Raw genomic sequence first — 20492 nt, forward strand, 5'->3', positions numbered from 1 at the left:
TGGCGTAGTTGTATTACCATACGACTATAATGCTGAGGTATTCCACGGGTTTAGCAAAGTAATTCAATTTCTTACTCAGTATTAGCTCGGAGTTTGGAATTAGTGCCTGATATGGCGATAGGCTTCTATCACATCATAGGACGTAAATTAGGTGCACCAATTGCGCTGCTGCATACCTTTTCGGAGATAAAACACGTCAGTATGACTGTAATACAAACGCTAGAAGAAATTCTTCGTAAAAATCCTTTACAAACCAGTTTGCAGTTTCAGCTCCTCTTTACTGAATAATAAGACTTCACGAGCATCATAAACCGAATCAGGCCCATATCCTGCGGGGTAAAAGCATCGTACACGTTTCACCCATTTTAAAACAAAGGCATGTTCGGAACCCTGACAATAATGAAATCACGACTCCTTTGTATACAAAGTGAAAGCCTCGATGTCATATAGAGTCGGGTAATGGACCGGATTTTTACTTTTCTTTTGAGCTATACAGCTTTTGGATTTATGTTTTAAAGCCTGTCTACTTATATTTTACTATATATAACATTATTTTAAGTATATTACAAAATGGAAATTAGTTTGTCGGTAATCAGCACAAAATTTTAACATATTTTTTATTTTATCCCAAAAACATTAAAATTCTGTCAAGCTGGTTACTTTTTGTGTTAATAAAAATTTGGCGCATGTTGGTCGCTCTCTGATACTGCTACAGTTCCTTGCGGCGGCGCGGGCGGCATGCTTGATTTATCAATTCCGCATGAGATCTTGTTATGCGATCTTTTACACCAAAATCTAATTTGGGTGCTTCGGTTTTATGGTATGCAAAAATTAATCTTGTATACATAAAAATAAAATGTTTTATTAATCACATAGACAAAAAAGTTGCACTTATGATACGTCAAAATAATTCATTCAATTTATTATTATTATTAGGTATTAAATAATATTTATAGACATAAACATTTCATCTATATATTAAAATATTGGGAAAGTAATTTACAAAGTTATCGAAAAAAGCCAGCTCAGGCTAGCAGGTGGAAATAGTTAAAAAGGTATAAAATTTTAATGTAATAAGCGGAGGACGATGCAATCCTCACCCTATATCGGCTAACCTATCCTACCAGCCTTTCACTAGCTACCTGAATGATGAAAAGCCGAAGAGGAAAAGCCAAAAATAAATCCCGGTCTTAATTTTGGCATCAATTATCCATTCAATGTTTTCTTTAAAGTCTTTTATATACACATAAAGCTATATTTTTATATAATGATAAAAAACTAAGCAAGCAAATAAAAAAAGAAATAATTACAAAGAGAATGGATAGACAAATAAATGATGTAGAAGGTGCATTCGCGTATGTACATTTACAACGATAATTATCATAATTAGTGAACTGAACTTAATGAAGACACGTGTTAGACGTAAACTTAGAAACCACTGGAATAATTTGAATAATTTCATGTTCAAATTGCAGCTATGGCTTCGTACCACATCAACGGTGTTTACTACTCAATCTAGTACAAAATATACTAAGAGGACACCGTCGTTCACTGTAAAATATTGTACAGGTATAAATATATTCTGTATTTATTCGAAGAACATTCTGGAATAAAATCTATTTATTAGTCCTTCAGACCATTGTAATAATATCATTACTTCCAAACAAACGGAGCCCTTATCTCAAAGTTTTTAAGGCACATACCCATATCACTCGGAACAATCTTTCCTAAGTTTAGATCCTGTATAAACATCTTCAGTTTGAGACCTTTCTTAGCTGTTTATCTTTTGCTTTGAATCGCCAAGTTTATTTCTTACGGGTTAATTAATCGGATTTGTTTTGTAAGGTCTGTTGGGGAGTTTATTGATTACGCTTAAAGAGAGAATTTTTGGGATAAATCTGTTTCGGAATTAAAGTTTTTTTTTAACGTCTGACTTGCAGTCAAAACCGAGGGAAACCTGCAAACGACTGGTTTCCCACGTCTTAATGATTGCAGGGGTCAAGAAAAGAAGGGGAAGGATAAGTGGGAGGGGGATGGGATGGGATCCAAAAATTAATATTTAATTTGATAACCGAGCATGTTCGCATAGGAAAAGGTAGTGTTGCGAGCATGTTCCGTTCGGTACATAATTATCGGTGAATGTGGTATGCCGATCTCAGTAGGTATACATTTCTATAGCTTATAAACTAGAGTTTCAATGCTACACATAGTATTATAATAATATAATCTGTTGTCGATGCGTGAAACAAATAAAACGAATATTGTTACAGAATATCAAAAGAGTTGTTTACATTTGAAACAAATAGATTATGAAGTTCATGATCGTGTTTATTGTATATTTTTTTTAATGTGTAATAGCATTAGTATCTCTTTTATTTTTCCAATACGTATAAAAGTAATTATAAAATGCATTAGCCTAAATGTAACGGTTAAGTAGCGTTTTTATTATACATGGTTATAAAACAGCGAAATAGTTCATTTACTTCATTAGGTCTAGTAGAAATAGTAGCCTGTTATTGCTATTGATCAGTCTCTAGTTACATGTCAGTGAAGCAACCATCAGCCGATAAGCGTTACAATTTATTACATTCTTATGTTTATAGATATGTGTGTAAACACGTACCCCCTTATTCATAGACGTTTTTTATCTAAGGACGGAGTAAAGCTGTGATAACAAGTCTGTTTCTCAGTGTTATATATATAACTCAGGCATCGATTCACAATCCCCGTGATGATGGAAGGAGAGGTCTCGGCAAATTATAAGTATATCTCCGACGTGAAGTGATCCATGCCAGGAGCCCTATGAGAATTCATGGTTTACAGATACTCTATGACTTCATCTTCCGTAAATAGTGGGTCGTTTGAAGTGTCCGGGAAATAATTAAAGGTTTGGGTCTTCCATATCAATGTTTTTAAACGTTCATAAATTTGGAACGTTTGACGTCTGTAGTTGGTGAAAAAATAGATCAGGTAATGGTAAGTGCTTCACTATTGACTACATAGAAGACGGAAGTATAATTTAACAATAGCGTAAGATAAAAAGACAACAAAAACCCTAACAGTAAAATGAAACGAGAATTCCGGTAGTCCACAGTACATATCCGAGGACTCTAAGAGACTCAGAATTATTTTGATTTACATTTTTAAATAATTACAGTGCCGCAAATGCCTCAAGCGGCTCTCCAAATATTCAGTCGCGTGAAAAAAGAAACTTTAGTCGAGTAGAAAATTTAAGCGTCAAATTTTAAAAACAAGGAACTGTCTAGACATCATTTTGCATTTAGAATAATGATGCGGCGGGCTGTGAGCGTTTTGGGAATCGATTATCGAGGTTTATTTTTTGTGACTCGAATCCTCGAGTATTTGTTCAAAACATTTATTCAAGTAATCATATTAGATGAGTTTGAGCAATAGCAAACGATTAGGTTTGTCAGTTAAGTGATAGGTAGGCAGGTAAAGAGCTATAGGTGCGTCTAATAGTATGTATTATGCAATTGAAGTTGTAGACACTTCGTACAAAATAGTACCAAAATTGGCACAAAATTTTGAACTCTGAAAGATATAAATGACAACGTACTTCAAGATTCATGCCCCAGCCTAATTATACTGCAAACATTCTTTGTTTCTAGATTAACTCAAAGTCAAATCTCGAACTATAAAATGCAACAAAAGACTCGACAGACCGCTTGCACATCACTAATTTAGAGCAATTTTCGCTAGAAGCGCGTCTTGTGGAGGTTCACAATTTAAAATAACAGGGCTGGAGTCCCGTGGGCCATTAGTTAGAACACTCTGAGTGTACTGGATTATTTGCACTACCTGCTACTGTAAGCATAAAACCTTGCATGTAATTGTATGCACGGCAATATGGTCTTAATGAGCAGAAGGAGTTTTTGTTGTGGAAATTTATTTGTGAAAATTGGAGCACTTATATACAGTTTTGTTTCAGTGATAATATTGTATTATAGAGAACTGGTGGAACTGCTTTGGTGCGGTTCATCAATCAGTCAGATTGCAAAGGAGTGAGAACTGAGAACCCAATAAATATCACCCCTTCGCAATCACTATTCTTCCATCATTAATAAATACAAAGTCTAATTTGAAACTGCGATATTTCTAACAAACTAATAGTGAATAATCTCTGCTGAATAGAACACAACGCTTGTTTTTGGCACACAAATAAATCAAAACTTAGTGTTTAATATTGCAAACTTTCTAACGTTTTGAATATTAAGCTAGACTCCTACACCGACGCAAGACAAATGGCTTCCAATAAACATTAAAGGTAATCTTGAATTATGAACGAATTTTAAATCCAGCACTTAGCACGTAACAGGTTTTATTAATCGGATTAATATAAAATTGGTCACGTTATGCTCAAATGTTATGTTTACAGCATAAATTATTGGACTTGACTGAGGCTACTACCTAATTTCTGTGGTACTTTACAGTCTTATAGTAGAACAATGTGTTAATTCGTTGCTACGTTTCCTCCAGTTGTTACGTCTCGCTTTTCTTATCCTGTTCTTTTCCTTTAGGGTCGGCAGTACAAGATTCTTCTGGTATTGCGATTTATATTATTTAATCTTAAATTACCCACTTCTTTGTGCTTAAAATGTATCTGTTATGGCTTCAGCTAAATACTTCATTGCCATTAAATAATCGTCAATATTACTCATATTTCTGTCTCTATTTGACTCGGCACCTTTCAAGAAACTTAATTTTAATAAATAAAGAAAGACAAACCACGCCTTTATCCCTGAAGGAGAATGTAAAGGTGCAACTAGTGCATCTACTTTTTGCCATGTGATTCGTCCAACGATATGACAGGACGAGCCTTTCGCCATAGCAGGCACAAATTCCATACCCTAGGCTGATACTCAGCAAGTTCACATTATTGACTAACTCGGGATTCCAACCCTCAAGGTGGTGTCGCACCGCGCTCGCGATCCAACTCCGCCATCGAGGCTGTACCTAATGAATTGATATTTACAATGACAAACTTGGTAGTCTAATTGATTGAACTTAATCGCGCAATTGCCTCTGTTGCATAGCAGCACAGCATCATGCTGAGTAGTCACGTCCTACCTGTGACAGCTTTGAAATTAAGTCTCAGGAAATATTGTTTGTTTTATTTTTATAACTAGCTTCCGCCCGCAGCTTCGTCCGCGTGGATTTCGGGTTTCAAAAATGGAGAAGGTGCTCAATTTGTCGGGATGTTTTTTTAATTTATGGTGGTATGCAGGTGGTCCGATTGTCCGGTCAGGGTCTGATGATGGGATCCTGGTGAAATCGAAGGAACTTTTAACCATTAAGGTTGCACACGAAATGACGGAAGCTTAAAAATGGAGTAACTTCTCCCGTTTTCCCAACATTTTCCATCACTGCTATGCTCCTATTAATTGTAGCGTGATGAAAAGTATATTATAACCAGCTCAGGAGTATGAAAAATAATTGTACCAAGTTAAGTTAAAATCCGTCGAGTAGTTTTTGTTTCTATAACGGTTATACAGACAGACAGACAAAAATTTTACTAATTGCATTTTTGGCATCAGTATCGATCCCTAATCACCCCCAGTTATTTTGGAAATATATTTCATGTACAGAATTGACCTCTCTACAGATTTATTATAAGTATAGATATGCAAAAGTAGCTCAAAAATTGTCCATAACGAAAACATGCATTTTAAAGTAAAACAAAAGAAATAATATCGTGAAGCCAACCAAATAACTAATGATATATTAAATTTTGTGACTGTTCAATTTAGTCGGGTCCGCGATATCACTTTTGTTGAGTTTCAGAACGCGACATTACATTATTATATTCTGTGCTCCAACGCACACTGCTTTGATGTTAGGAACACACCTACATTGCTTAGACAACAGTGAACTTTATACAATAGCAATAAAGCTCAAATTGACTCTACGTATTAGTTAGAAAACGTTTGTATGGGAAATAGAAAAATGCTGTTTTGAGGATTTTCCCGGCAATTATTCGAATTTTTCTCACCTTTTAAACCTTCCCTAGACCTCCACGAATAATTCAAGACCAAGATAAGATAAATCCGTTCAGCCGTTCTCGAGTTTTAGCGAGACTAACGAACAGCAATTCATTTTTATATATATAGATATGAGAGATTTTTGTTTAGTTTGTGTGAATTCTCTTTTTCCCCTTTATACGTTTATATATATATGCATGTCTATCTGTGACCAATAAATTTATTTATTTATTTAATTTTAGGTTCTCCAGCAGATTATACATTGATTGTGATGCACAACCAACTTAAAGGAGTACACAGCATTCGTTTAAATGTATAATAAATAATATAACAATAACAACATAATAATAATGATATGATATAACAACATAAATTATTTTTTCCTTCTTTTCTTTCTTTCAATCTTACTTACTTGTCAAGTCCTATACTTAAAACCACATCCAACGGCAATTCAATATTGCAATTGTCCTAATTAGACGACTTAACGCATCATGGTCCCACAAGTAAATTGCTGCGTCCATCGAAGCGTGACAGACATTGACGTTTATTGTCAATGCACTAATCTAATACCGTAGACTGTCCATTGTTTTGGCTCATCTAGTAACAATGTGCCGGCATATGGCACATAACAATGAGAGCATATATTGGCGACTATATGACGTAGGCGTTGTCAGTATGTTACATTAAAATTTTATTCGTAGAAAATTAAAATTATGAGCACGATAATCTCATTGGTAATGGATTGGTCAAGGCAAATGTCTGTAGGTTCATAATCTAAGGCATACACCAGTGCCTTTCAAAGTTAAGGGTGTATTGCTAATCAATTATGGTCCGCTATAACGGTGAAGAGGAATATGGTGAAGAAACCTACATAATATTATCTTTTTATTATGAATTTCTGACATATGTGGAATCTGCCAAACTCATACTAGGCCAGGGTGATGGACTAAGGCCTGAACTCCTTTAGTAGAAGATGCCTGTATCCAGTAGTGAGATAGTACTGGACCAATATTCTTATTAGACTAATTGTTGAACTAATAAATTTATTTAAAGTGGCATGGAACTTGACTTATCAATTGTAATTCATTTAGGCAGTTAATATTTTATTTACTTATGGACAAATAATTCGAAGATTAGTTGGTGCAATGTAGACTGTAGTCCTTGAAGGAGAATAAATGGTAATACAGAAGAGTGTTGATTATTCGAAATAATTGGGACATGAGAGGAAAACTAGTTTATTGAGGCAATCGAGCTATATATTTTTATGTGTGTACTCATTTACTAATAAAAAAATACATTTGTAATAGGAGTCTCGTTTACAAGAGCGGTAAGTAGGGAATGACTTAAGGAACGTAACATTAATACTTTACGTGCAGAAACCCTTAATTATGGTCAGTCGAAGCTATCCTAGCTGTTCGGTTGAGTGTCGCTCTACTGTAGTATTTCATTCGGTTGTATATAAACTTTACCCGGCCCGAATAAAAAACAAAAATAATATGACTACGGCTGGATATTTTTATTGTAGCTAGTCGTATCTAATCAGAATATAAATTAGATTTTTGTTGTGTAGTATCTAAATAAAACTTGCTTTTTTAATTATTTTTAGAAACATAATTTACTTAGAAGTTTATGGAATTTAATCTATTTTGTTGTTATACAAGATAATTTGATGTAACACCATTAAAATAAAAAAATAGTAAGCATCTTATTTATTTAAAGACGTCTTAACTTTAATACTATCTTAATTATATAGCTAATTCCTATATAATCGACATTTTGACGTTCATGAAAATTATTGTACAACGTTAGTATTATAAAACTATCTAACCTACAATCTTAGCCAAGTTAGTAAAATCAGGCCATCCCTCATCCGTATCATTAGGTGCGGCTTTCTTTTCAATTTTCACATCCTTTGGTGCTGGTGTCGTCGTTTTATCATCTGCCTTTGCCACAGGATCCCCACGGTTCAGCTTCTGGTACTTTACTATCAGATTCAAGACCTCGTGTTGCATGTTCAACCTCAAATCACTTGTCAAATTCTTCATAGCATTACCCACATACTGGCCAAACACGAAATCTTCATTAACCTGCCTCGATAGCATGTCATGCCCCAATTGTGTGAGAAGATCCTTCACGAAATTGATTATGGTAACGTTTGAAACATTTTTAACGAGTCTAGGTTGGTGTTTCCAGTTGGTTTTCTCGTATTTGGGACGTATTGGAGGCGGGCCGATCGCTACTGAAACTACTTCATCGTTGTCCATCTCATCATCTTCTAGAGGGGCGAGATGCCCAGATGGCTGGGGAAGGCTTGCTTTTTTGTTTTGCACCTGTTGAATGTAAAATTTTGTGGGTTTAGAGTAAATTTTTGAGCACATTAGAAATATCCCATCCCAAAGGATAGCAGGTTAATTAATGATCAGGATTTTTTTTTGTTAGCAGATAAAATCACCAAAATTATAACTTTATATTGTGAATAATTTTTATGGTTAATGGGGTGTATATTTGTGGATGTCATATCTTTGATCATTTATGGAGTCGAATACCCTAGAGAGGTTACTATAAAGACTCCGTGGACTTTAGGTGTAAATATCAAAATATAGTTTACGGAAATCAAGCAGAGATGATTCGTACGGTGCAAAAATCAAGAAACGAGAATCGGAAATCACCCGAAAGATATTCCAACGCATGAATATAGTTTGGTAAAACTGAACACGTAACTGGATTACCTTTTTCCTTATTTCCCTTGGTTTCTGAGTGCTCATACGTCGTTTAGGCTCTTGTTGGGGCGGCAACATGTGCCGTTTCGAATGGTAGTGCACGCCTTTTCTTATCACTCGTGTGTTTTCTTTATCTTCTATTGACGATCTCCATGCTTCCTTTGTCAGAAATACAAGAAATGTGATTTTGTGAAACTCTTTGTAAGTAGTCAGCTTGGAACTATTACAACTATTTCTACTTTTTAGGGATAAATAAATTGGCGTATTTTAAAAAACTAAAAATTCACATCCATGTATGGAGCTGCGCTAAGCAAAGGTCACATACTTTCACAAAGAAAGGTGTACGATTCTGGGCAGATGGGGCATTTTTTTTAACTCGACAGGGGAAAAGGACTGCACTGCAATAAAGTACGAAGATGCAAAACTGTCAAACAAATCAGACAATTAATTGGAATGTTTTTCCAATATTTAATAGCTTTTTCTAATGTCATACAAAATAAGAATTACACCAAGCAGATTTTGCGACAGATAATAACTTTGAACTAAAAACTGATAATTTAAGTATGGTGTAGGTACTTACCATTAATGTAGGCGATAAAATCAAGAACAACAACAAACTATTGACACAGTACATCGCGTCGCGTCTTTCCGAAGACTAAAGAGATTATCTTGATGTATTGTAAATGATATTTAGTAAATACTCGCTTTGAATGAAGGCACAATGAGAGAAACGTGTAAACAGGTCACTGTTTGAATTCTTCGAGTTGGTGAGGCTATTCTAAATTCTATGATATGAAAGTGCTAATATTATTTTTTCGAAGTCGCGGTTCCGAAGTATAATTTGCGAATAGAGCTGGTGGTAGTATATATTTTATATCCACTAGGATAGCGACCACCATACATAAGGTGTTAAAACCCGCCATAGTGGCCCAACTAAGTGTGACGTGTTCCAGGATCAGCCTGTGTATCCAACAGGGCGTCATAATTGTATCGACTGTCGAGGGGTAATCATCTTGCGACGAGTTGACATTCTATTAGATCCCACCCCACTTACCATCAGGTGCACTGAACACTGCATCAGTGGGGTCTCTTTGCTGTGCACGTATTTCAAGAAGCAGTGAATAGAGTGTTTTTAGAAGGTGAAGGTTCGTCAATTAGACATCTGCTTGTCCAGGAACAACGCCATTCATATATTTAAATTATAACAAAGTGGTGCATGGAAAGTAATTATGTTCAATGATTCTGAGAGGTCAGTGATTGCATACAAAGAAATAATCTACACGAACTGCTGCATAGAATACACCAACCAAATAGTTTCACAGCTAATTCATTAATTTAAATCTACCCCTTAGTCTCAGTGTGAATTCACCTTTACAATACCATCAGATACAATTTCCCTAATATGATAAGTTATACTCGATCTTGGAGGCCAATTTACATCCGCGTTGTACGTAAAACGTTTGTACTTAAAATGTAAAATCATAAAACGTTAATGGAATTTACACCGAACCCATAAAAGTTTTAAGTGACGTAATTTGTATTCTGGCGGAATCATAAGCCGACCAGATACGTTGATCCCTGATCTGGGACAGCAATTTTACAGATTGGGTTAAAGTTCGTGAAACATTATTTAAATTGATCTATTTACGCGCCATATGGTATATCGAATACATTTCGAAGTTAACTGAATAGCGAACACAGTAAAAATAAAAAACTTGCCATAGAGGCTTATTCGTACAAATGACGTTCCGTGGAAACTCACTTTAAATCTAATAAGAAAGAAAAGTAAACGACGACGTAGACAGTTTTTTAAGAGAAACTGTCTTTGGTTATATAATAATAAATCCTACTCTGTTCTGGGCCTAAGTGTGATGATTTCAAAATCTAATAATTCTAATTTTGAAAAAAAAAACAAAATATCATAATAAATTCTCATGTGTATGTTCGCCTATAGTAAAATTGGAAATTGTAAATTCAACTTCTGTCACTGCACCTCTAAGGAAGATCATGACGACAGGCAATCGGAAAACAGAAAGTTTCTTTCTGTATTATTGAGACACTTAAACCGAAATCGACATGGGAATTAATTAAGCAAATATTATTATTAAACCGATGAATAAGCTGATGAAAGCAAAAAAAAGTTTGGTAAACATCAAAACTGCTCATAAACAGTACAACGCCACTCCTATGCAATAAATACCTTGATACATTAGATGTTAAAGTTCATAATGCTTAACAAAAATATGGCTAAACGTGTTTTGAAACAATATCCATCAGAATTAACACATTGCGACGTAGTGTAATAAAATATGTTATTCGCAATACCGTTCTTTGTATTTTACTTGGAAATCTCCTTAATGAGTGAAGTCTGAAAGCTCAAGATATACTGGTCGCTCAACACGAGTCGTACCACACTTGTACAAGTCGAAAACAAGCTCCTTTCGTGTTTTAATTAGATCCAGACCTTAATTGAAAATATGTTCTTGCATTAAATACGAAAACAAATTTCGTATCTATGGGTACCGACAGCAGAGATTAAAGATAACTTATTCTCATATTTTTTTGGTTTTATAAGTTAGTTTACTTGGCTCCTGAATTCGATTTAGTATCCATTTAGTTATCAGTCTTTTTTATATATGATTTTACTATAATATGTCGCTGGTAAAACACACTGTCTCAGAAATATTGTAGAAATTATTTGGCTTACTTTTACGAACTATCACATTATCTTAACGCAGCTTTTCATAACTCTTGTAACTATTGAGGGTCTGAGTCCCTCATAATTTAAGGCAAGTCCGTGTTTTCAATAGAGTATATAATAATATAGAGTTTACACCAATTTATTGATTTATCTATCAGTGGCGGAAATGGAAATTTTCCGAAAGGTAACCCGACACAACTTGTAGGTACTAATTATCGTAAATGCGGTCTACAAATCGTTCTAATGATAATTAGATGCTTCATACAGGGAAGTCGGCAGGAATCGGATTATATGGAACGTTCGCCACTGTTATTTATATATTATCTACAAATTAGGCAATAATTACAATTTCAAAAAAGAGCCACCGGTCAACCAGTACTTTATCAAAACATCGCCATAAATACACATAGTTTTCATTGATATTTCTGTTTTTTTTTTCCGACTGTACACAATTGGAGTTGTTCCCCAAGCACGTACGGAGCAAGCCGGGCGTTTAACTTGTTAAACTAGTGTACCACGCCTTTCTGAGGCTCCTTGAGGGAATAATTAATTTACATCGATCTCTCACGTTCTAGTAGTTTGAGATAAATGTAAACAATTTCGCAAGTAACAGAAGGAAATGTGAGTGTAATTACTAGTTTACTGGGGTTTTACGCCCTCAGTGAAGTGAATATGCCTGATTGTGAGATATAAAGGGTCATTTTAACATTGCGTTACTGAATGAAATCACAAACTCGTCATTATCTTAGTTAACATTGAGCCAAAAATCATTCATGAGTAACGAATATTTTTAGCAAAGATCCTAATTTTCCTTTTCTGTTTTTTTACCACTATGTAGTTTGCTGCGAATATAGCGTGTGCGTGAGTGTATTTCTGAGTGAAAGTTTGATGTTGCCGCTGCGACGAATTCACTTAGAGTGTAGTAGAGGCATTAGAGTTTTACTTATTATTGATATTTATTTTATCCGAAACTTACACTTTTTATTTTAGGTTACGGTAACGTATTATTTTCAACAAGCACCATGTCAGCCTAGTTTATGAGGAGTACCTTCATTCGTCTCGAATTGACATACGTTGCCTGGAGATATCAAACAGGCAAACAGGCCGCCATAATTGTGTCGACCAACGAGGGATAATCTCTCGTCAGTCGACACTCTATCTGGCCCCTACTCCACATCAGGTGCAGTGGGGTCACTTTGCCTTACCCGTTTAAAAAAAGGAGTAGGCAGGGATGGACCTGTTTTTAAATTGCACTTAATTTGCGGTTAAATTATATAAGTCCCGTTACAAAAACATTAATTATACTTGTAACAATCATACATGAATAACATGCTATAAAACTCCTCTAAATTATAAACCTTTATTACAGGCATCAGCGCTAAAAAAGGCAAAAGCATGAATGTAAATCCAATGACACAATCTGTATTAATGACGGGATTCATGGCTCAGGTGGTTGTAGCGAGGCTTTTTATTGCGACTCGAAAAATACACAAAACAGATACAAAAACTGTGACCATTGAAGAAGATTAACTGTTTCCTGGTGACAATAGGACAGTGCTGAAAAGTAAATATGCCAGTCCCTCCTATGTGGTGATAATCTTCAACGACGAAGGGAAACGTGAAGAAGACCTAGGCAGGTTTCCTCATAAGAAAGAAAGGATTACTCACGCTGTTTTTGGCAATTCTCCATTAAAATTTGGAAGACGGCGACGGCGGCCAATCTCAACGGAAATCAGCCAAGTACGCAGAGGATGTTATAGTGCATAAGTGTGTGCGCTATACATAGGTGCACTCTCCGTTCCTTCCCTCTCATAGTCCTGTGAGACGGCTATCGGACATGACCGAAGAGAAATCAGATGCAGAACTAACGGTTTTACAAAAGACAATATTATATACATATTCTGACTGATTCACAGCCGTATTTGTATTGCGTGCGTTATAAAACTTCCACTCTAAGGTATCGGGAAGAAACCGGAGTTGTTATCAGTAATATTTGTTCTCATTTACAGTGTCAGCATGAAGTCAGAAAATTGTGCCCGATATTGCTAAAGGTTTGCCGCTTGAGACATCATGAGACGGAATACAAGGCGAAAAATGGATGAATTAGTTGCGTCTTTGCCTAACCCTTCCGAGACAAAGGGCGTAGCGAATTATGTATGTAGGAATTCTGTCAAATCGCTCTAGACCAGCGAGGTTAACTAAAACCTTAACCTACTAAAGCCAGTGCATAGCAGTACGACATATGATACAGATTTGGTCTTTTAGGTTCAATATTGCTTTGTTTTTCGTCAGCGTTCGCAGTTGTCATGACCTATTTCGTAAAACAGCGTGCGAACGATCTCCGTTTCATCTCGTATGAACACATCATGATTTATTTAATCGAATTTTTATGCAAACAGTTTGAATACGTTTTTACGGCATTAATATTCATGTTACTGCTGCTTCCTTTGACTCGATGGGTTTTAATGAGTTGGTTATAATAAACATTGTAGATCAGTGATTACCTAGTTATTGTTTTAGATCTACGCCTTTTTAAGCAGGAAGATAATGAGAAAACAATGTTTAGCTAAATAAATTATATTTTTTTTTACTTGCTGATGGATAAGACGCCGCACAGATGCTGGATTTTTGCACTAGCGTCAGACAAAATGGCCACTGGATCCGTCAATATTTCGAGTTTATAAAATTATTAAAAATATGAAAATTGCGTCAACATATTGTAAACACAATCAATTTAGTTGATATTACTGCCAACTAATTAATAATCGATATAATTTAATCGAGTTACTTTGTAAGATTATTATAATCGAATAAGTAATTAAGTGTCCAAAAAAATTTGTCAATCTTCCATGTAAATTATGGTCGGTTTAGTGCCGCGATAGTCTCGCAACTAACATCTGCTGACCCAAAAGCACGGGCTGTAACCAGTATACCGTGACCCCTGACCCCTCCCTTCTCCTCTCCTAGCAAGTCGTAGAAGGGGATGCCTCACACGTGTCTGAGGTTCAGGCCGCTTTGGTCTGTTTTTATAACCAGTCCAATGAGTGAAGAGTGAGTATAGTGTTATGTGTATAATTTATGTGAATATAATTTTTGGGTCTTTTCTTTTAATTTGGAAATCTTTGGGGGAGCTAGCAGCCTATGTTCAGCAGTGGACTGTATGTGGCTGGTGCTGATGATAATGAATTTTGGGTTTTTTAAATTAACTTATTATTATATTTAGCATTTAGGGCCGTAAAGAGTCGACTATTGATACGTCACACCTTAAGGCTTCTGGGAGAGCACAGCATATATTTCTTCTGAATGCATAGCGGCCTCTTAAAAACTGCCCAAACGCATCATAATGACTTTCATGTGTTTAGAATTTTTTACAGTAATGCAGATCAATCTAGATGATTCTGATAACTGGTAAAAGAAGTTCCATCTTTTTTATTTGACAAGTTTGGATTACAATCTATTAATAACAGGCTACCTTAGCCTGTTATATCTGTGACCTCACAGAACCAGAAAAAAAATCTGTGGGTATAATATTATATTCTGACTATGACAAATATTAACGTAAGTATTGCCTTTTATAGCATAAACAGGAAACAAAACTGTGACGTCATGGGTCACTGACTTATTTAAAATACAATACTATTTACAATTTTCCTTAAACATGTGACAGAAAATATTTCTTATGACGTGCTATTGAATTTTATAATAGACGCGTCATTGGATAGTTCAGTCATTATTTTTACGTAATTCGTAAGAATATGGTCAGTGACGTCTGACTTTCCCACTACGTGTGTACATGATTCATTGGAAAGTGAAGTGAGCAATTGATTTTCTATTACTAAGCCCTTTTATATGTTTCTTTTCATAACTATAAGTTTAAAGGATTTTCCATAGTTTCTACCGACCCTTAAACACAGCGGTAAAACAATTTACACAGGTATATCACAATTGCAATCAGATATTTGGTTTAAATAAGCATACGCATCTGATTAGGAGGTATAAACCCATTTACGATTTTTAACTCAATATAAGATAAGGGATGTGAACCTAATGTAGTGCGTGTACTTAGCATATAAGTCATGTTATGTATTGTGTTATGTTGGTATAATTAGTGCAGTCTAATAAATAGTCTAAAACCATCAACACGTCTCAATTTGTTCATCCTCCATTACACTAAGAAAGATCTCTACAACAGTTCACCCACCTGATCATAATCACAAGATATTATGAGGAGTGACCCCCAAACGCTTCCCACGTCACCCCACCGACCTCGGCACGTCATGAATAACTGAGCGTTCAGTGATTGTACTGAAACATTAAAACGCCTCGCCCGACGGATTTCACGCATTTTTACTCTATCTATATTATTCAATGCCTTTCCCTTTGTTTGATGTTTCATTGATGAATCCCATGTAATCTTTTCAATTATTTGACGTTAGTTTATTTGTTTTGAAGTGGGTTTTTAATATGATTTGCGCAGAGGCCTTACAAATAGACTTATAGTTGGGGCGAGTGAGCAACGTATCCAATAGCGGACCCTGCTCGCCCCACCTCACCCTTTAGTAATCACTAAAGACAAACATGATAGAAACACAAATAAGAAGTAGCGAATAACAAAAAAAAAAAAAAATAGACTTATAGCTAGGATATTGCTGGTGGTAGGTATATTTTATATTCGCCCATATAGCGACATTGTACAGAAGGTGTTAAAACACATAGTGGCCCACGTAGGTGTGCCGCGTTTCGAGATCAGCTTATGTATATCCGATTCCAACAGGCCGGCATAATTGTGTCGACTGTCGAGGGGTAATCATCTCTCGTCAGTCCACATTCTATTGGACCCCACTCCACTTACCATCAGGTTCATTGGGGAAATTTTACCGTGCCCGAATAAAAAAATATATATAATATATATCAATCATTGCTGTACATATTTTTTCCATTATCATTAATGATTGTAAATAGGCATCTTGTTTAAGGCCTGGGTCTGTGTTTTCCCAAGGGAATGGAAGATAAAACCAGAGGAGAACATTCATTGTTTTGGAATCCTAATTTGTCATCTTATAGTTATTGTATTTATGCCTTATATTATCTTATTGTCATTTATAATTGCAGTCCACAAGCCAAAGAAACAACTGTTTTTCTCATCTACATTACTACATAACTGGCAAAGAAAGAATATCCCATACTTTAAACCATAACGTTGAACCATAGTTTGATAGGTAAAATCTCCTACGGTAGCCAATGGCCTCTACCATCTCAAGTCTCGAAGGATTCACTCGATAAACCGTAAAGAAATACATATAAGAGAAGCCCCGCCATCCAGAGAACACTAATTCACACCGTTTTTATAATAGCTAGATTTTCACTGGCGTGATACAGTTGTCCTGAGAATTTATACTATAAAGTGGTTCTCAATTTGGCTGTGGGAAATTAGTGATAATTCATCATAAGGTCACCAAACGATGTAAATGACAGAATATTATAGGTGTTATAGTATCCTTACCTATATACCATTATATAAAGCTGAAGAGTTCGTTTGTTTGAAAGCGCTAAACTCGAGAACGACTGATACTGAAGAATTATTTTAGTGTTGGATTGCCCATTTATCTAGGAACGCTATAGGCTATATAAGATCACGTGATGACCAATAGGTGCGGAGTATCTATATATTAAATATTATAAAACTAAGGTCCCCTGCCGCATCTATCGGTCGGTCTGAACGTAATAAACATTTCTTTATTTTTTTATTGCTTTGTATGTCGAGACGAGGTTGCCGTTCATCTGATGGTAAGTAATACGATCGTCCATAAACAGAAGAAACACCTTCCAACACCTTGCATTACAACGTATTGTTTGGTATTCCACTGCGCTCGCCATCCTCAGACAAGAATGTTAAGTCTTATTATGTCCAGTAGTTACTCGGGCTACACTCAAAAACTAACGAACGGATGACCATAAAGTTTTGTATGCCGATAATTTGAGACCCTGGTAAGAACATAGGTTTTTATCTCGAGATTCTTAACCGGGAAAACCTCTCTTACCGGCGAAGACGCGAGCAAAAGCTAGTTTTTTTTTAAATAAAATTTTATCAAATATTTTTGCGCTTTTCTCCTAGATGAGTAGTTTAGTGCTCAGCAATAATATTGAAATTCTTGTTTTTTTTTTATATTGACTTACGGGAGTTGACTTACAAAGCTTTAAATGCACGCATAAAATGGTTATAAGAGTAACTATATATATAGTTACTCTTATAACCATTTTATGCAGTTAGTATAGTTTATTCTTAAGGTTTTAGGCGTGTTTTTAATCATCAGAAACGGATTTCTCGGTATCCAAGACTGTATTTGCATTATATCTCTATAAAATCATATATATTCGGAAAGTTATATTCTTTAAGATGTCCATCGTAAGAATACTCTGTTTCAACAAGGGCCCTTAAAGTTTGAGCACCGGTGGCCTAAAACATTTCTTAGTAGGGGCAAAGTTCCCGCCCAAAGAATCTGCAACTCCACAAATACCCTCGGGCGCAATATTCGTGAGTGTCAACATAAATCAACGGAGATTTTCACTTTGTTCACCTCCTCGCCCCTCGCCGCTTCGCTCCTTCCCTTACGCCCCGGGCAGGATTGAAGATTGAAATAAAGAACTCGCTCCGTGAGAGTGCAATTTCGTGAATTACAAGTTTTTAGAAATAGTCGGCCATTTATACTTGTAAGGGGCGTGGGGAGTACGTTAGATTTTAACTTTAAATTGTAAATATTTGGTATAGGAGGGTCCAGTAGTAAGATAAAGAAACCGTTGTAATACTAAAAGAAGCGACAAAAACTCATAATAAAGTGAAAAAGATTTTTTAAGTCCATAATTTTATTCGTTTGCCACAAATCGTCTTTTTTGGGATAGATCACTTTAGTTCTAAGGGTGCGATATATGAATACCTTCAGATATTGCCTAACAATCCACCAATTATTCTCCTGATTGGAACTTGCTCTTTAATTCTCTACTAATAAGTGTGATTTTGAATTGTGACTAGTTGTTATGAGAGTTCAAGTTTCTTTAGTTTTTGTGGTTAAAGGACGATAATTGAAAATTAATACATCTATAAAAAAATCATCCATGGAATTCAAGACCACAGCCATCCACTGTATATCGTTAAACTGCCATTTAGTTTATATATCGACGCTGGAAAGCATAAACGCTGTAACCCTTGAAATATCGAAAATACGTTTTTTACATCGTTGGAATCAGGAAATTTTTCTGCGTCGAATGAACCCATGCTCGTTGCTCTAGGATGAAAAAAAAATTTGCACAGCGTAAAATTTTGGTGATTTTTTACATATCTCAGACTTTATATTGCTGTAACCCACCGAAAAACTAGTGTTTTTTGTAGTAAAGGTACTTACACCATTTGATCGGTTGTAATCTAAAGTGTGACCATGGTTACTACGTTAATACGGGACAATATTATTAGACACACTCAGGTTACAACGTTTATACGGTATGTAAATAATATACACTCTAAACGTTACAACGTTTACATGGTATGTGACATGAGGAGATTACTAATTTAAATCCTTTTACATCGTTTGAAAATACGATCCGTACCGTATCGATCGTTTGAAAATATTTGAATTACTGCGTTAATACAGTCGCGTGGCACCTTTTTGCAGCCGACGAAACGTCTGAGTCGCTTCGTGTCGTGCAGTGTTGTGTTTGCTGTAAGTTGGAGCTTTCCGCCAATTGGGCGCTCTTTTAACGATAAGTTTTAATTACATTCATATATTTTTTATTGATTATATACTAATTAACCATTGTCCAATGTTTCCTTTTATTATGATTTACTGTAATAGGTAAATTATAACCTAACTACTATCGTTATGTAAAATGTAGGAGCAATATTAATTTTAGTAATACAATTTTGAAGCATTTCTTGAGATCTTGAATATCTCTTAATTGACATTGAATAAATTTTTTTAATTTTGGTAAGCAAAAGCAGTAGATAAAATAAGTCTGTGAGTTATAATAAAAACGTCCTGAGATATTTTTTTCATTTTAAGAATAAATGTTAAAATTACTTAGTTAAATAATATATTTAGTAATTTGATTTCAGATGTCGTTTGAACGTTGTATATAGAAAAAATATTTAATACTAGAGTGTAATTCCATCTCAAATAATGATGTTACGACAGATGAAACTGAAAATTGTAATAATAAAAAAATAACGATTCTCAGTGAAAAAAACTATAAAGAAATAAACGGAAAATTGATAGAAATTCTTAATACTAGATTTTGACATGAGAAATTGGCATTTTGTATGGGAAAAATACATACTGGATTTTTTTTAAAATATAATTAATTAATCAAAGTATGCGCCATTGTTATCTAAGAATTTTTGCTATTTGTAGGGAGTTCATTGATCTCTTTACTAAAAAAAACATGGGGGCGAGAATCAATAAACTTTCTGGAGGCGGTTTGGATTGCCACATCGGAGTTGATGTGGCAATCCTTCCAAGTCCAAGTCTTTTCCTTGTAAAAGTTATCGATATTACTGAAAAAATGGTAATTGTTGGAGCAAGGTCCGGGGAGAGTACGGCGGATGTCGCAGACATTTCAATTGCGACTCCTCTAGTTTAGTGGCTGTCTGTTGTGCAGAGTGTGATCTAGCCTTGTCCTGAAGCAGCAGTGGCCTACAGCGATTGACCAGACTCCGTTTGGCAGCTAGTTTGCCCATCATGGTTTGCAGTTTCTGATAATAGATTTCTGCCATAATCGTTTGGCCAGATTTTAGAAAGCGTTAGTGAACGACACCGGTACTAGTCCACCAAACACTCACAAGTAATCTTCTTTGAATCATAATGATTTCTTATGTTTACGCGAATGTTAGACATTGAAATTAAACTAATTTTCCGGATTTTATCGCGGTTTGAATTAATTTTCTCTTGGGGCAGGATTTGGGTGGTTCTCTAGGATCCAGCCATTGTGAAGAATTTTTCATTACAGGTAATCATTCGATTAAAAATCCTATAATTATTGTGTCGGTTGAGCAATGTAACGCAGCATTCGACGCGATTTTGC

At 35.3% G+C, this 20492-nt stretch overlaps 1 protein-coding gene across 2 annotated transcripts in view; it reads right to left on the minus strand.

Moving 5' to 3' along the window:
- Positions 1-7600: 7600 nt before the first annotated feature.
- The window catches only part of LOC115448686, a 43673-nt gene continuing 30781 nt past the window's right edge, over positions 7601-20492 (minus strand). The window contains exons 1-3 of one of the 2 annotated variants that reach the window (XM_030176199.2): positions 9300-9536; positions 8729-8878; positions 7604-8329 (exon numbers count right to left, since the gene is read on the minus strand). In XM_030176199.2, coding sequence (XP_030032059.2) covers positions 7823-8329; positions 8729-8878; positions 9300-9353 — 711 coding nt within the window. In that variant the 5' untranslated portion in view covers positions 9354-9536 and the 3' untranslated portion in view covers positions 7604-7822. Of the gene's footprint in view, positions 8330-8728; positions 8879-9299; positions 9537-20492 lie in introns of those variants that run through there. The other variant, XM_037437720.1, reaches the window with a different exon arrangement.

This window comes from Manduca sexta, chromosome 12 (assembly GCF_014839805.1).
Source record: "Manduca sexta isolate Smith_Timp_Sample1 chromosome 12, JHU_Msex_v1.0, whole genome shotgun sequence".
Classification (NCBI taxonomy): domain Eukaryota; kingdom Metazoa; phylum Arthropoda; class Insecta; order Lepidoptera; family Sphingidae; genus Manduca; species Manduca sexta.